The sequence below is a fragment of the Loxodonta africana genome, chromosome 12, assembly GCF_030014295.1.
Source record: "Loxodonta africana isolate mLoxAfr1 chromosome 12, mLoxAfr1.hap2, whole genome shotgun sequence".
NCBI lineage: Eukaryota > Metazoa > Chordata > Mammalia > Proboscidea > Elephantidae > Loxodonta > Loxodonta africana.
In genome coordinates, this window is record NC_087353.1 from 40337312 (window position 1) to 40355945 (window position 18634).

Genomic DNA, 18634 nt, shown 5'->3' on the forward strand with positions numbered 1-18634 from the left:
TCCTTACATCAATCCATTACAGCCCTGTGAATTAGGCAGATGGGGAACAAAGACATCAAGAGGTTAAAATGAGTAAACTTGGGGTCAGTTAACAAGTGGCAGAGTGGGGTTCCATCACAGGTCTGCCTTCTCCAAACCCTGACCACTGACCACTAGTAATACACAAATCACTTAAATGCCATGTAAACTTATCAATCTCAAAATGGCTTCTAACTCCTGAACTTTTCTTTACTTATGACGAAAACACTTAGAAACATGGGACCAGACTTAGACTCAGTACCCGGGCAGAAGGAATTAGATGGTGGTGATCGATAATTTCTATACAATAAAATGTGCAGATCCTAATAGTGTTCAGTTTGAGCTGTGACAATTGTATATACATCTATGTAATCACTACCCCAAACAAAATATATTTATATCATTCAAGAAGGCTGTGGCTAAGGTGACCAACTTGTCCTAGATTGCCTGGGACTTTCCCAATTGTGACAGAGGTCCTGTGTCCCGAGAAACCCCTCACTTCTGAGCAAACAGTTGGTCACCTTGCTTTGGCTTTATTTTCATCTGAACGACATGAGGCAGACTACCCATGATACCTGGAGGCAAGGAAGGCAAAGTGACAACACTTGTTTCACTCTAGGGGGAGACTGAGAGGTTAGCATCAACTGAACAACGATGATTCTCCGTCATAGACTGTAAATGCTGCAGGGGTGCTGAGAGTGATGGGACACGGCCACTTTATACTGGTTTTGTGTCGCCCTCAGTGTCGGACTATGAGCTGCCACTTCTCCCTACAACTTCTGCCCTGCCACGGCTGAGCCTGCCTCCATCAGGCCCACATGGCTTCTCATCGGCTATGTGCTAGGAAACTAGATTACCCTGTATTAGCAGGCTTGGATAAACAGAAATAAGAACAAACAGGCCTTTGTCTTTTTGGCACATGGACTCTGTATTAACAATTTCTGCTGCTGAAGGGTTCTATGTTTTCCTGCCTGCCTCTAGCTGGTTCTGGTTAGCTGAGGCTCGTCAGTATTTTCCAGAGAAGTGAAATCTTTTATTCCTTCTTAAATGATTTCACTTCCCTTTAATTACTCTGGTAGATACCAAAATCCAAAGACAAATTTCTAGGCATCATTCCAAACACTTGCTGAAATTGTTTTATGTCCACCTTGTTCATGTCCTGGTCGAACGGTCTAAGTGAACCCGCAGGTGGACACGTCCCGTCAAACCCCGATCCTCCATTCCCAGATCTGGAACCAAACCCATCCTGGACAGTCCCTAGACCTGCTCTGCAGCAGAAGCCATCTTTGGGAGCATTCTTCTTATTTTAGGGCCTATCCTTCAAGGCCTAATTGTAGGATAAAAGTAGGTTTTAAAGTCTGCACTCTGGACCTGAAAGGCAATACACACTAATGATACGAATCACTTATATTTTAGCTGTACTTCACTTATTCCTGCATCTCACACTGGTCCCAGCATTGGCTTTTCTGTGCTCAGCTTTTGGGAACACAGGCAGTCCCCAGGTTATGAACAAGATCTGCTTCTAACTCTGTCTTTAAGTAGAATTTGTAGGTAAGTCGGAACAGGTGCATACAGTTCATATTCAGCTTTACGTGTACTTTAGTGCAAGAAAAAGCTCCAAAGCCTTTTTAATAATTTAAAAGCTGCACACGCAGCAAGTGAAGATGGCTGGGCTAAAGAATTCCTTCTGAGTAGGGGCTGTTTCAAGTGTTTCAAAGTGAGGGCAAATTTACATTAACGTTAAAGGCCAAGTACGAGTTGTCCGTACGTCAGGTGTGTCCGTAACCCAGGGACCACCTGTACATTGTCACCCTCATCCACTGCATAACCCACACCGATCCCTTCCCCACTTGTGTTCCAAGCCTTCATCAGTAAACCATTTCAGTGTTTTCCTCTGTTCTGAATTTACCTTTTCAGGTCTTTTGCTGACAGCAGCAATTTTACTGATCGGGAGAGCAGAAGTGTTACTGGCAAAGACACAGTGATCTGGAATCACCTGTGGGGGAAGGCATTTAAGATTGTGTCAGGTAGGCCTGTGGGATGACTAGAGTCCAAAGCAAAGTTAACGAGTGACACGTAGGCCCAGCCCACCCTCTCACCGAGAACTGCTCATACAGTAGATCCCATTCACCCAGACATTTAGGGATCACTAGGGGCTCTGTGTTGGCCTTCCTTGTTCTCTGGCCCATTCCCAGCCTTCCTCTAGTTATGGCCCATCACAAATCATCTGTCCCTGACCTGGGGACTGTATCTCAGTCCTCAGATAAACACTGAAAAGATGTCTTTGAATCAAGTCTCATTCATTTCAAGACCAAGCACAGGTGCCAACCCCCCACTTCTTCTTTGGATCTGCCTTCAGTTCTGAAAGCTTATGATGACTTGATAGCCCCCACCCTTCACCTTTATAAGAACAAGCATGCCTGCCTGCCTCATTTTATACAGTGTGTTACTACATAACCATATAAAACCACACTATAATTAACATGGTATTAGCTTTATCACCTGGAGAACAGTCTCTAATGCAGACTGAGCAACCTCTCCATGATCCCAGCTTATTCCAGTTTTTATTCAGATGCTTGGATCAAATATGTGGAAGGCACACCTGTCAAATTTATGCAAATCTGGGACAGGCAGAATCAGATGAGAATCAAGATTCAAGATACATTTAATATGTTAAAAAGCTGATGTGAAATAACATCAATTAGAATATGGATAAAGGTAAAGTACTTCAATCAAGAGTAGGGAAAAAAACCTATAGGTACCTGGTAGGTAAAACCCAACTCGGCAATAAACTTGTGATAAAGATCCTATGATTCTGTTAATCAAAAGCGTAATGTGAGCTGGCAGTACATGACCGTAAGAAAGCTAACAGACTCTCCAGCTGCACTGATACTGACATGGTTCTAATCCTCTAAGTGGGGCAGACCAGTGTCTCTAAAGATGGTTGGAGACAGGTGCGTCTTCCCCCCATCCAGAGGTGAAGTCTGTTTCCCTTCCCCTTGAATCTGGGTTGGCCTATGATTTGCTCTGACCAACAGGATGCAGCAGAAGTGTCCACTAGTTCTGGGTGCAGCCTCAGGACACCTGGTAGCTTCTGCTTTTATCTTCTTGGAAGCCAGCAGCCAGGCCGTAGAGAAGGTCTGGCTTGACTGCTGAGTGACCAGAGGCCACAGGTAGAGAGAGGCCATGTGGAGGAGCATTGGTGTGCTCCAACTCAGCTCCCAGCTGAAAGCAGTCACACAAGTGACTCCAGCCTACATCCCAAGGAGTTAAGGACCAGCTCTCTCTGCTGAGCAAGCCCTGCCCAAACTGCAGAACTGTGAGAAAATAGTTGTTTAAAGCAACTAAATTTTGCAGTGGTTTGTTACACAGCAGTAGAACACTGAGTCATGATGAAGACACTGAAGAAGACAACCAAGACAGTGAAAGATCTAGAGACAGTGTCTAATGGAGGATTTCAGAGGAATGAGCTTTGCTTAGTTCTGTGGGGAGTAAAGAGACAGACTTCTAAATCCTTGAAGGACTGTCAAGTAAATTCAACTTTAAAATTTTCTTCTGAAGAAAGCAAAGGCCAGGAACACTGGAAGGATTTTCCTACTAATGGATGGATGGGCTGGATGCCTTCCTAAAGCTCTTTCACCTAATAGTCTCTGATTTTATAAGTACACATCTGTTCTGGACCTCACTCGTTTCCAACTTCTCAGAACAACTTCAAGTATCTCCTACTTCAGATGATTTCATGAGCTTCACTAGAAAAACAAGGGGCATATGACAATAACCACAACATACAGAGCATAACATTTTGAATTTTACTGTTCTCTGTAGTAATAATTGTTCTGCCTAGAGCTGTTTTTTTTTTTTTTTACACTATCTGCTAAAAATCAATAATCCCTTAGTATCCCCTCTTTCTCATCTCTTTCATCAGACACCTAGTTCCTTCCCCTCTCCGTCCTATATGCTCAGATAAAACCCCTTTTCTTTTCTTTTTCTTTGCCTTCCAGGTTCTGTTCCATCCCTTCTCCCACTTAACCTTTGTGCTTCAACTATGTCTACTATAATGATTTGATCCCTCTTCTTCCTCTTTTCTTTGACCAGGGGCTTCCTAAATGCTAAAACTGACAAATACTAAAACTTTCTCCACTTTGATACCCCAAATCCAGATTTTCCAAAAGCAAATACCATCGCCTAATCTGTCAATGCCCTCCTCCCCACCCCGGCTGTGTCTGCTTTAGACGCTTTCAGAGCCCAATGGCCCTGGCTGAGCAGTGCCCTCCGAGGGCCCTGGGAACACGCTTCAAATGTCTAGGCTGAAACACTATCTAGCACAGATGGGACACAAGTCTAACCAGCGCTTCTGAACTTTCTCCCTCAGTTCAATCTAGCATTGCATTTTGTCTTAAAGAAAAGATTTTAACTGGAGGGCCTAGACATTCCAATAAGACAAAAACAAGAAACAAAAGACATAAATATTGTGCATATAACAGGATTGTTTACATAAAATATTGTAAGTAATCTAGAAAACAACTACTAGAAATAATGAATTATTAGCAAAGTCACAGGATACAAGGTGACTTACACAAAAATCAATTGCAGCAGACAGGCAGAAACTGAAATTTAAAATAGTGTTTCATTTGTAATAGCATCAGAATACAAAGTACCTGGGAAAGAATCTAAGAAAACACATGCAAGGCCTCTGTACTGAAAACTATAAAACATTGTGACAGCAGTTCAAGAAGATATAAATAAATGGAGAGATTCCATGTTCATGGATTAGAAGACCTAATATTGTTAAGATATTGATTCCTACCAAACTGCTCTATGGATTCAACATAATCACTATCGAAATTCCAGAAAGCTTTTTTCTTTTTTAAAGATACTGACAAGCTGATACTAAAATGTATATGAATGTCATATAACTAGATTAGTCAAATCTTGAAAAAGAGGAATATTTTGGAAAATGTGTGTATCACAGATGAAATTTGTTCCCAACAGAGCTGCTTCTCTTTATAGTTTCTAAACCTTCCTTGGGTTCAGAGTCACTAGGAGAACAGGGACTGTCCCCATACAGAAGGGTGACTTGGGATGCCTAGAGTGTTGCCACATCAGTATCAGTTCATTTATCCCATTTACTAACTCACATTCCGTTTATCTAACCGTAGGTCAGTCTAGGCCCTGGTTGTCTCTCAGGCCTGGATTACTGCCATTTCTACTTTTCTGGGCACTTTCTTTATACCAACCGCTTTAAGTACTTGCTTTGTTCACATTATCCACTATCTCAAGAACCGGATATTGTACAGCATTTGGGATCAGGACCAAAGCAGGATGTCCACAGAAGGAGCATCTGAATCCTGCCTGGGGAAGCTGCTTCCCCCCAACTTCCTCTGCTGCCTAGACCTGAGGAACTTCAGTTATGGTTTGCAGTCAGCCAAAAAGCTCAAGACATCTTGCTCTATAACATTATTATCTGTATGCTTGGGTAACTAAACTGCCATAAGAATAAGGCTAAAGAACCCCGTGCTACTTGATTTTCTTCCCTTAGGACTTAGATTTGACCCTGACAGAATATACAGAGTGCACGGGCTCACATAAAGACTTATGTTTGGAAATGAATCCTGAGTTTCCTATTGTTCCATTAAAAAAAAAACCCCACCTCAGCAGTAGGGTTCAAGTACAGGGGGCCCCTTACTTACCGCCTCTACTTCCTTTAGCACTTTGTGCTTAATATTAAGGTCCTCAAAAACAGCTTCAATCACCATGTCAGCCTTTTCAAAACCCTGGTAATCAAGCTGCCCAGTCAAATTGCTGAAAATGGAGTCTCTTTCAAATGATGTTAGAGACTTCTTCTTCACTTTATCATTCAATCTAGAAAAAAACACATTCCTTGTCAAAGGGGAAGAACAGAAAACTAATATTTGTCGAATGCCCACAGATCCGACAGCACAATATGATGTGTTTTTCACCAACTCTATGAGGTTATCATATTACTCCCATTTTGGGAAAGCTGAGTTGCTCAGTCTCAGAGGGACTCATGGTCCAATAGCTAGTAAGGGAGGGTCCTGGTATTCAACGTCCGGCTGACCTCCAGGTCCACACTCTTCCACTACAAGATGCCTCCAAATGCCTAACATATATACTGCATCACTTGTAAAACAGTTAAATTTGCCAAGAGAAATAAACAACACAAATACGAAGTGAAAAAACGAAAGAGCAGCTCTGGTAATTCTCTACAACAGGAGACAGTCAACGGGTGACCTGGACCACCTGGATTTATATTTGCATATCTATTATTTTATGTTATCTGTAGGTGTAATCTCCTAGAAGGCAGATACCAAGCATTCTTCCTATATTCTCAATCCACTTCCCTCTCGGCACTGGTAGCACAGGGTATTGATTACATAAAATATTAACTCAAGGTTTCTTCTTTCCCACAGGGAGCTACTCACACATTTAACTGATTATTTTTTAGGTTTCAATCTGACCACACTTTCAGAGTGAATGACCTAGAATTTTCATTTGAATGAAGCTAACCCCCATTCATCACTAATTTCCTTAACCAGAAGAACAATTAAAAACACCAGATAGGTTCAAAGAAGCATTCAATTAAGGTCTTAACGGTATGGGCTCAAACCTCTTGGTTTCTGACAACCATGCCAGCAGACAGCAAGCAAGATGCTTGTCAGAGTTTAAACATTAGCAGTTGCCCTAATTCTAACGTGTAATGAAACTACTTCAAAGCGAGGATAGGAAACATGTTTACGTAATCCCAAGTCGGCAGCATGGTGAGGGGCACTTGGAGAGGCTGAGGTTTCCCAGGTGAGAAGGGAAATCTGAGACAGCTCTATCCAAAGGAGATCAAGGGGAGGAGGCTATTCTAGAACAGCAATTTCCCACTTGGTGACTGTATGGAATGCTGTTTTGGGATCCCTGGATGCTGCCTCAGGGCAATATTGTTATCTAGTACATGCCATTTTTTGGGGGGAGGGGAGTCAGAATCTTTTACTACAACTCCTTGCTACCTTACAATAATCTGCTAACACAATTCAACCTGCCAGGTCCTGGTTAGCATTATGGTAGCAATATATGAGCTGCCCTGAAGAAATGGGATAACAACATACTTAAGGGGCATAATTCACTTGAAAATCAAAAAACTAGCTCACTCAGCTAAAAATCACATGCAGGACAGACTAAGTGCAGCCAGCTTGTCCATTATATTTGAGCAGAGAACTATGCTGAAACTAACTCCCAGTTTGCCTAAGCTGCTGCTCCATTTTTCCCCTGTGCAAAACAGGCAACGTGGTGTGGGGGGGTGGTGGAGGAAGGAGAGTAATACCACCTTTCTTAGTTAATTTGAAGGCAAGAAGGACACAGTCTGTTAAGTCCCAGACACTGCAGAGCCAAATCAGTTAACTGCTTCTCTACAGTAGTGCCAGTCAAGAAATACAAGGCTCAAGAGTTCTAATCCCAGCCCCACCTAGAGCATGCCTCCTCAAATCTCTCAGTTCTTTCAAAAGAGATCGAATTGTGCTGTTTCAGGGTTCCATAACAACGCAGCAGTTAAATGAGGATAGTATCAAAATTCACAAACTTGAGGATCTCTAGTCTCACAGTAAAGCGTAAGCTAAATGGCATTTAAAATTATCTAATAGATCTGCACTAAGAGACTACAAAGATGTTAGTGGTCTATAGCATCTGTGAAAAATAGATCAAAGAAGGGATTAGTATTTCTAAAAATCAAAGGAAACCTGGCTTAACTATGCAGTATCTAGTGCTCACTATGTTCGAGAAAAAAAGAACTTGTGAGGGGGAAAGAACCAGTCTAACTACTGGCAAAGGAGAGACAAGGCAGCGAGCAGGCTTACCCATTGAACACTTGTTGCTGTCCTCGGCCCAGCGCGGGTAGTGTAGCATCTTTAAGTATAGTCTTTAGCCCCTTATCCACAGAGACCTGGGCAATGCCGGCTCCCATCAGCCCTGCACCAAGAATAGCTAGATGCCTGAAAGGAAAAGACAAAATGACTTTTGGTAAACAACTCTTAATCATTTCCGTAAAAGTAGGAGATTGGCCAAATTATCATCCAAAAAGAGAGAGAACCTCCAGTAAGCCAACGAAAGCAGGCACAGCAATAAGGTGTTTAAGATAATTTTTATCTGTAGGAATACACTTCAGTAAATAACTGATTTTCAAAGTTAAGTGCAAAAATCTGTCAGGTCTAAAAGAATTGGTATACCCAAGAAGACAGAATTATATTGATCTTCGATCATGTCTGGAGATCGCTGACAACAAAACAGCCTAGTTTATGCTTAAGTACATGTACTTCTGTTTTCCATACAAAACCAACTTGCAGTGTTATGCTCAAAGACTACCCTCTCTTCTCCCAGTTACTTATTTGTCAGTGATTTTACCATTTTCTAGTCATCTCTGATTTCTTCTGAAATTTGCCCTTTTCTTCTCTCTATTCTTTCAGTCACCAACCTAATCTGTGCCTTTATCACCTCTCACCTGGATTGTTTCAAAAGCCTCCTGGATGGTCTCTTTTAGACCTTACTCTACCTCAACTACCCCATATACACACATTCTTCTTTTTTCCACCCCTGGATTCCCCCTGAACTTGTCAGGACTAGCTGGTTGACCCCTTAGTGTTCTAGAAGGGCTTCATGTGCATTATTAAACTGAAGATGCAGAAGCCACACAGGCAGTATAGCATTAAAAGGCGAGCTGGAGAGAACAGACATGAAACAGGCAAGCGGCATCTAAAACGCTTAGGCTGTAGGCTGAAGAAGGACAAGACTTTAACATCTGTGATGAGGCTATGGGGCTTTATGTTTTTTAATGAGGAAGTGTGAGTACCCAGAGATGGTATCTCGAGTCACAGGGATAGATAAGGTCATTAACTAGTGCATACTTATGAGTGCTTGGCTTACAGACTTCTAGGGGACAGCAACAGCGGGACAAGCAGCAGCCTCTGTAAGAGCCATTAGAGGGCTCTGGAGAAACTCAGGATAGGTAGGCGGAACTCTGAAAGCCAAAAGGTTCTTGGCAGGATTAAGGGACCCAATGCGATCAGGACAGAAAAGGCTTAGGGCAAGACTGAATTAAGATACAAATTGAGCCCTACTGGTCTTCCAAGACATCTGTAAGTTCTGCCACACGATAAAATTCACGAGTGTTTTCATAGGTACAGTTTAACTTACTTAACATCCTTCTGAGGGGCTCCAAATTTATTCCTCTTGCATTGGACCTGACTATGGTAAAGTCCCATCAAGGCCTTTGATTCTTTGGTCATTGCAAGCTCTCCAAATTTCTGAAACGTAAAGGGGAACAACAGAATGTAGGACTTGACAGTCTAGGTGATGTGGTACCTTTGGTGCAGGTCTCTCTGCAGAGCAGATAACTCACGCAAAGCCCGAGTTCCTCAGGGGGCCTCAGTGGCATCTGTGCAGCATAAGTCTGTCCCTCACCAATGTGTCTTTCCTTTACTCTTCTTCACTGAGGCACTTTCAGACCACTGCTTTAAAAAAGGTTTTGGGTACAACTGAGCTCTCAGACTGTCAACACCAAGAGGCTGTGGTAGTCTTTGTCATAGAATCAGAGTGTCAGAGTCAGAAGGGGCTTTCACAATCATCTCATCCATCTCTCTCATTTTAAAGACGGGGAAAAGGAGGCCCAGAGAAATGAAGTGATTTTGCTCAAAGCCATACTGACTCTAAATGGCAGAAATGGAGCTTGAACTCAGGTAGTATGACCCCCAAGTTCAGCTCTCTTTCAACTGCAGCAGGCTACCCCACATGATGCCTACCACTTTTAAAAGCATCTTAACACTTATGGAGAACAAGTCTCAAATTTGTGGTTAAGCGCATGAGATTTAAAGTCTGGGATTGACAGAACTGGATTTAAATCCTGGCTCTGTCATTTCCCAGCTGTGAAGCTTTCTTCCTTCTTAAGATGTGAAAAACAATACCTGTTTTACAAAATTGTTGTGGGAACGTGAGTAATATGCCTAGAAGTTCTCAACTGTAGCTATTATCAGTAACATTACTAGCATGTACTGGTGAGATTACATTGTTACAAACAGCATTTCAAAGAAGGAATTCCTTGAATAAAGTTATTTTTCAGGACTTAACAGACCATGAAACAATGTTGCACAGAAGCAATGCTTTACTCATCTTGACTCAGCCTGTTCTATTCCATAAACCAGTGTTTTCAAAGTACACGTAGAGATCCATCAGCGGTCCATCAGCGGTCATGTATTTAGTGGGTCGTGATAAGCATTTTATAAAGTAAAATACATACAAGATACTGAGTGCAATGCACACAGTAAGGACAATTATTGATCTGTGAAACTTATGTTTCAATGTTTTTATATACATACATACGTGCATCTGATTATTACATTAAAAAAAATGCACTTCAATAAACATTCTAGAAAAAAGAAATATTTTCTGTAGAACCTGTCCTGTGCTCTTCAGATATCTTTTGTCCTATTGTCAAAGAGTAACCACTTCTTAATTTTGCTCACTTTTCCCCACTTAAAATCTAAAAACCACCAATCCACTCACACCTCAGATACCATTAAACTAGCTAGAAAAGTGGGAGGGGAGAGGCTGGTTCATGCGTCACTTCTGTCTTCTTCTTTCACTGGGTACAAAATACCTCCTTCATTTTCTAATTCACCAAAAAGAGACTGGGCTTTAGTATCATCTCAAGGCCCTAACATTCTATTAATGTATTCACTTTGTAACAACAAAACCAGCCAATTATGGGACAAAAACATCCAAATGAGTTCATTTCGAAAGGACTGTAACTCTGCTCCTGCTACTTCTAGTTATATGCTCATTACTGAGAGCAAGTTCAAACATCTGCAGAGTACCTGGGTATCCTTAGCATGTACTTGCTCACTCGGGTTAATCCTAAGACAAGATAACTACTGGAATAAAAATTTTACTAAGCTTTGGATATATTTTCTTTTTTCAGCTATATATAAAGAACTGGATCTTTGGTTCTCCTATTGTATCTAATACTAAAAAAAATGAAAGGAAATTAACTTTACCTGAGATTCCGAGAGGTAGCCAGCATCATTCCCTTGCTCAATACCAGTCTTTACCACCTAAAAACATATAAAGCACTTGTTCAGTGCTGGAATAAACCGGCGAGATAAACTATAATGCTGAATAAAATTGTCAGTGTTGTTAACCTTCAAAGACATATCAGAAGTCTAGACTGGAGTGAGAAAAAGATGACTGAGTGCCTGGTTGCTTAGAGGGACTTAATTCATCTCTGACACTACTGCTAAACCTAGCATAAAATGGAAGTAGACAAAGGGGGAAAAAAATAAGAGGAAAAGAACAAAGGTTCCATAGCTCAAACTCTTCTACATCCATCTTTGAATCCTGCTATTTTGTCAGAGAAAGAGGGAACCTCACCCCTTTCCAAGTCCACTGTCTCTATCTCTTCCTCTTAATTACCTTCCCTCCTGCTTACATTACTCTTCCAGCTTCCCTGCTATTCTCCAAATGCAGGCAATCCCCAAAGTTCCATTTTCAGCCCTTTTCTCCTTCAGATGCACCATGTAATTTATTACATTAATCATTAACTCTATGAAATTTAATTCAACATTTGGGATAAGTACCATCCTATCTACAATGGCAAATATAAAAAACGAAGAAATAACCCTGCACTCGATCACCACAGGTTATGGGAATGGCAAACTAAAAAAAAAAAAAAAAACAAAGAATACAGAAATCTACATTCCTAAACCTGACTTCTCTGTCCAAACTACTGTTGCCTGAATTTCCCACAATATCTAAACAACACATCTAAACTTAACTCAGAATCTCTCTTTGGCAAGTCTCGACCTTTACATTTTTACTTTTACTATTATATGTCAGGGTCTTATTCAAATTTCAAGCTTGGATCACCAAAGTAGCTTCCTACTTTATTGCTTTACTTTGTCTCTTCTTCTAGTCCATTTTAACCCACTACCGTGAAGATGGCTCCCTAATAATCTACACAGGACAAAGGCCACATTTCTCAAGACTATTATTGGCAGCCTTCTAAAATCTAGATTCAATCTGCCTTTTTGCAGACTAACATCTCATTATTCCCCTACAAAAACCAGTCTCACAAAATGTTCCTTGGAGAAGCTTGATGTTTCCCTGCTTCTGTGACTTTGCTCAAAATGCCCATCCTACCTGGCACTACTCTTCCTTCACCTATTCTCTACCTATTCTTCAGGCCTTACGTCAAATCCCATGAGGCTCTTCCCGATCCCTCTGGCTCACAGTGATCGTTCCTCTCTTGAGCACTTAGCAATTTCCCTGTTTCAGTTATCTGGCAATTAACCCTATGCTGCTATCTGATGTCTCTTATACTGTTTTCTGCCTTATCATATATATATACGTCTAGCACCCCAGCCCAGAAATTGAGATGAATGTAGGTAGGAGACTATGATTCATATTTTATGTACTCTGCTGTCTTCTGCTCAAGAAATACTTATCGACTGATCATTCTCAATTTTGAAGTCCCTGATTACATGCTCTCAGACCAAAGAGTTCTAAGTTTTAAAGGCTACCTTTAGATAGAAGTTTCTTCAACTCTGTTATCCCTTTAATTGTCCTTCTTAATCTTTTTCAGAACTTCCCTCTGTCTACTGGATCTTTTTATAATTGGAGCAGTGAGACACTTTAGGTATTGGCAATGATTTTGACCAAGGGTAGGATGTAGCCATCAGTTTTGTTTCAACAACTTCTTACTTAATGCCCATATTTTACTGGCCCAATTGCACTGTAATGACTTAGGTTCCTTTCCCGGTTTATAACTGACAGCTTTGAACACATCAGCCAATGAGTACGACTAGCACTAACGTCTCCCAAATGTATCACTTCATGTGAGCCCTGTAGCCTGCTATGCTCTTCTTGTGTTTTTAGTACATATTTCAATAGAATTAAGAACTTCAGTGCTAACATACATCGTCCAGAATGCTAATAAAGAGCAGTGCCCTATACAAAGGGAGGAAATAGGAAAAACGTGGGAATATGGGGTAAAGACTCACTTCGATTATTTTCAGAGGTGCAGGATAAAGGCCTTTGGTCTGCTTTTGTACTTTTTCTTCCACCTTTTTGTAAACCTGTTGCCTGATAAATGGAATAGTCATGGCGTACGATGTCAATTCTGTAAGGTAAAAAATGTTTCAGACACTTAGTGGAAAAAGCCTGACCTCCCTTGTCAGCTTGTTCTGTAAACTCCGTTAAAATGTAGTAATTCTAGCTATCTGAAAGAATTGCTCTTTACTGTGATATACACAATCTAAATTTCAACCTAAGCACTTCTTTAAACATGGTTTAGTAGTGGATATGGCCCTATCCACTACTCCCTGCCAATGTATCATTTTTACTGATGTATAAAATTTTCTAAAATAGAAAGGCTAAAGATTGGCTTCCAGTGACCTGTGTAAGGCTCAGGACTTGATTCTAAAGCACAGTTGTAATACCTCTTAAGGATGACTTTAAGCTCAGAGTACGTAAACAATGTATTTACCTGTTCCTCATTTTGAACCTACAGCAAATAAAATTAAATTTCCTGGAAAGAGGCTTTGTCTTTAACAATGGCACTCACTTTCCACCAATCCCTTGTCTCTCTTTGGGGAAATCTTCTTATCAGCTAGTTCTTTGGCAAAAGTAACTGCGACTTCTTCTAGGTATTCGATTGTCCGTTCCTCTGGAGGTTTTATTCCTGGCCCTATAAAGATGAACAACAATAGACTAGAATGCTAATCAGGCTGACACCAGTCCCAGGTAGGCAAAAACCTAGGCATGCCAAAGTCAAAGGCTCTAGCACCCCTTTGCAGCACACCCTTCCATTTCAGACTAGAGACTGGTAGGTGGCAGAGTCATAAACTCTGGGCTCAGAGAAGGGGAATTAACACTGAGCAAGGGTGCAGCAACACGCTGTAGGCAGAAAACAGGTCTGAAACCATCTCAGTCTAACTTCCACTTCCGAGAAGATGAAGTATGTCTCATGAGGCCTGTACTCTTTCTGTAAAACTGGAAAAAAATGAATAAATTGCAAAAACACATTTTTAAAGATACTGGAGAGTGGCAGAAGCAACAAGGACAAGATGAACTAAAATTTCAGAGAGAGAAGAGCCTTTCTGAGATGAACTGGTGATTCCTGCTAATTCTCTTCCCTGGGAGTGTGTGATGATCTTGATGTGGGCTAAAAGTTGAACTTGGCTCAAGCAGAAAGATGCTACTGGGGTAAAGTGAACCCATCAGAGCTTTAAATGGTCACAAATAGATCACAGGCTAGAACAAACCAAACACAAAGCCAGTTTTCCCCCTGGAACATTTGTAAAGTTTGAGGGCAGTGTAGGAGGCCAAGGGGACTGGGTTAGAAAGGTAGAGTGATATCTCTCAAGGTGTCACAATGTTTAGGACACAAAATACTTCTGTAAAGAGAGCCTACAATGGATATGCACCTGACTTCCCACTCCAGGCATGTGCCAGATTTTGAGCCTGCCTGAGGCACGAACTAAAGAGTGAGGCTCAAAAAATTCAAAGAGCAGAATTTACAGGGTTGAGAAAACACATCCACCAGGCTATAATTGAAAGCCTGGAAGAGCCATGCAGGGGGAGAAGGTGGCTGGAGTGGGAGAGGAAATCTCATTTAGGCTTTTTGTACTTAGGAGACAAAATCCCAATAGAGAGTAGAGCCTGAAACAAATACACAAGCAATTTCCCTTTCATGACATCTGCCCTATTTTGACCTTTGGATGGCAAAAGTACAAAGGGCCCATAAAAGTCATAATGCAACTCCACAGGGAGTCCAAGGCAACTGCAATTTCTGAGGTAGAATACTGGAGAGCAGCTGCTGTATAGTAAGAGAGTTCTGGCGATCTATTGAGTTGTGTACCCCAAAGATATGTGGAAATCCTAACCCTTGTAACTGTAAATGGGACCTTGTTTGGGGAAATAGGGTTTTCCTTGCAGATATTATCAGTTAAATTAAACAAGGTCATATGGGAGTAGGGTAGGTCCTAATTCCTCTGAGTGGTGTCCTATAGGAGAGTCACACAGACAGGGAGACAGACGCCATGTGATGATGGAGGCACACGTACCTAGAAAAAAAAAAAAGAAAGAAATGCCAAGAATTACCGGCAGCCACCAGAAACTAGGAAAGAGGCATGAAACAGTTCCTCTCTCAAAGCGCTCAGAAGGAGTGAACACGGTTAATACCCTAATTTATACTTCTAGCCTCAAGAACTGAAAGACAGTAAATTTCTACTCTTTAAAGCCATCAACTTTGTGGTATTTTGTCACATAATGCCCAGGACACCAAGACAGGCCCCTGGCAACTCTGGCCCAGTATTGCTCTGCACATGCATGAGAAGAAACAACCTGAGGCTGGGGAAAGACCCACCATAAAGGAGTAGGCCAAACAATTCCCAGCAGTCACACGCCTTGTAACATGTGATAGAGGTCTCAGAAGGTCATTGCCTTAATAAACCAAAACACCAAACCCACTGCCGTCGAGTGGATGCCAACTCATAGTGACCCTATAGGACAGAGTAGAACTGCCCCCACAGAGTTTCCAAGGAGCGCCTGGCGGATCTGAACTGCCAACCTCTTGGTTAGCAGCCGTAGCACTTAACCACTACGCCACCAGGGTTTCCACTGCCGTAACAGTGGCACTAAATTAGCTGTACACTCAAGGCTGTCCTGGACCTGCCCTAAGAAAACGTAAGAGGATCCGAATGATCTGCAAGAAGTCTGACCATGAATACCAGAACAAAGTCCAAAAACAGTTAATAGGACAAAATCTAGCACTCAACTATGTAAAATTCACGAAGTCCAATAAAAACTACCAGATATGAAAATAAGAAAAAAAAGACCCATAATCAAGAGAAAAACCAATTGATAGAGACAGATCTGGAAATGACAGAGTTAGCAACTACACATTAAAAAGGTTATTATAAACATATACCATAGACTTAAGAAGGCAGAGGAAAATAGGGACATAATAAGGAGAAAATGAAGATATAAAAGTGTTATATATTACTTTTACAGATGATAAAAACAATACCTGAAATGAAAAATACACAGGATTGGATTAACAACAATTATATGCTGAAGTAGAAAAGCTCAGTAAACTTGAATACATGGCAATAAAGTATCCAAAATAAAATCCAGAGAAAAAGAAGACTGGGGAAACAAAAAAGGCATACTTTGGTACAATTTCAAATGATCTAACATATGTGAAATTAGAGCGGCAGCAAAAGGGCAGGAGTAAAGAGACAGAAAAACATTTGAACAAATGTCACAAAACAATTTGTGTATTAACTGTTTAATGAGAAACTAATTTGCCCTGAAAACTTTCACAATTTTCTCTACCTTCTTAAGTCTATGGCAAAAAAGAAAAACATCTGGACAAATAATAACCAAAAAGTTAGATGAAAACTATAAATCCACATATCTAAGAATCTCAATGAATTCCACATATAACAAGCATTTTTTTAAAAAAACCAAAGTGCATCATAAACAAATAGCTAAAATCAATAACAAAGGGAAAATCTCAGCATAGAACAAAGATAAAAATGGCAACAGACTTTTCATCAGGAAACAAATCACAATAGATAGGAGAGACATTTATAAAGTATCAAAAAGTTACTGGCAACCTAGAGTTTTATACCCGCTAAAAGTTTCTTTGAAAAGTAAAGCTGAAATAAAAAGACCTTGTCAGAAAATCCAAAAGGTAAGAGAGAGAATTCATTGCCATAGAACTACACTACGGGAAATGTTAAAGGAAGTTCTTCAGATTGGAAGAGAACCCCACCAGATGGGAATTTGGATCCATACAAAAGATAATGAGCCCTGAAAATGGTAAAAATGTGGGGGTAAATATAAAACGATCTCTTTCTCATTTTTAAACCTTTTAAAAATATAATTGTTTAAAGGAAATAAATAAGAACCAAAACAAAAAACCCAATATACTGAGGGATTTATAACATATAGAAGTAAAATATACAACCATAGCACAGAGGATGAGTTAAAAATGAAGTACATATGAAGTATATTCTTTTAAGGTTCTTATACATATGATATCTGAGAGATGATATATCATTTGAAGGCAGGCTATAATATGTTAAAGATATATAATATAAACCCTAAAGCAAACATTACAAAGATAAAACAAAATAAAAGGCCAATAGTGAAGATAAAAAATGATAAATCCAAAGGAAGGCAGGAAGAAGAAAAAAAGGAACAAAGATCAGACAAAAGTAGAAAACAAAATATGTGATGGTAGATTTAAAACTAACTACACCTACTCCTCACATATCGACTACCTTGTTATTGGACATTTCGCATTTATGACAACAGTAAAAAATCTACCATTCAACTATTTTCTGCATTAACCACGTACGTCTGGCAGTAAAGAACACCGAGGTATGAGGTGAGAATAACGCTGGCTGTGATGGTTAAGTGTCAACTTGGCTGAGCCATGATTCTCAGTGGTTTGGCAATTATGTAATGATATATTTGGCAGTTATGTAATGATGAAATTTGGCAGGTATGTAATGAAGTAGTCATCCTCCATCTTGTGATTTGATGTGGTCATCCTCTATTTTCATGTAATGCCAATTTTTGTATAATAACCTGGTCTTTGGACCCTAACCATGTTGATAAGTGAGGAGCGCGTGTATATGGCTATCACCTACTGCTGTTGAGTCTACTGCAACTCATAGCAACTCTAGAGGACAGAGGAGAACTGCCAATAGGATTTCCAAGGCTGTGATCTTTACAGTTTCAAGGCTGTGATCTTTACAGAAGCAGAATGCCACGTCTTTCTCACATGGAGCAGCTGGTGGGTTTGAACAGCTGATCTTTCAGTTAGCAGCCAAGTGCTTAACCACAGGTGCTAGAACAACTGGATATTCATATGCCAAAAACAAGAACAAAACCATATCATATACAAAAGTTAACTTGACATGGGTCACACACCAAAATATAAGAACTATAAAACTTGGAGAAGAAAACGTTTGTGATTTTGGGTTAGGAAAAAAACTTCTTAGATACAACACCAACAGCATGATCCACAAAAGATAAAACAGATAAACTGGACTTCATCAAAATTAAGAATCTCTGCTCTTAAAGACGCCACAGACCAGGAGAAAACATTTAGTGAATCAAATATTTGATAAAGGACTTGTATGCTCACATCTAAAGAACTTTCAAGCTCAGTAATAAGAAAACAAACAATCCAATCAAAGAAAATGGGCAAAAGATTTGAATAGGCACTTCACCAAAGAAGATATGAAGATGGTAAATAGGCACATGAAAAAGTACTCAATACCATTAGACATCAGGTTATATAAATGAAAACCACAATATTACTACTCTCCTATTAGAATGTATAAAAAGATTGACCATAGTAATTGGTTGGTAACTGGAACTCATACACTACTGGTAGGAATGCAAAAGGATACAATCACTTTGGGAAAACAGTTTGGCAGTTTCTTAAAAGATAAACATGTACCTATCATAAAGCCCATCCAATCCACTCTTTAGTATTTATCCAATAGAAAAGAAATGTACATCCACACAAAGACTTGTAGATGAATGT

At 40.3% G+C, this 18634-nt stretch overlaps 1 protein-coding gene across 1 annotated transcript in view; it reads right to left on the bottom strand.

The window, feature by feature from the left end:
* HADHA (hydroxyacyl-CoA dehydrogenase trifunctional multienzyme complex subunit alpha) overlaps positions 1–18634 on the bottom strand; it is a 40935-nt gene that overhangs the window by 4511 nt on the left and 17790 nt on the right. The window contains exons 8-14 of the mRNA XM_003411922.4: positions 13631–13753; positions 13068–13186; positions 11067–11123; positions 9211–9320; positions 7878–8012; positions 5709–5880; positions 1928–2014 (exon numbers count right to left, since the gene is read on the bottom strand). Coding sequence (XP_003411970.1) covers positions 1928–2014; positions 5709–5880; positions 7878–8012; positions 9211–9320; positions 11067–11123; positions 13068–13186; positions 13631–13753 — 803 coding nt within the window. The remainder of the gene's footprint in view (positions 1–1927; positions 2015–5708; positions 5881–7877; positions 8013–9210; positions 9321–11066; positions 11124–13067; positions 13187–13630; positions 13754–18634) is intronic.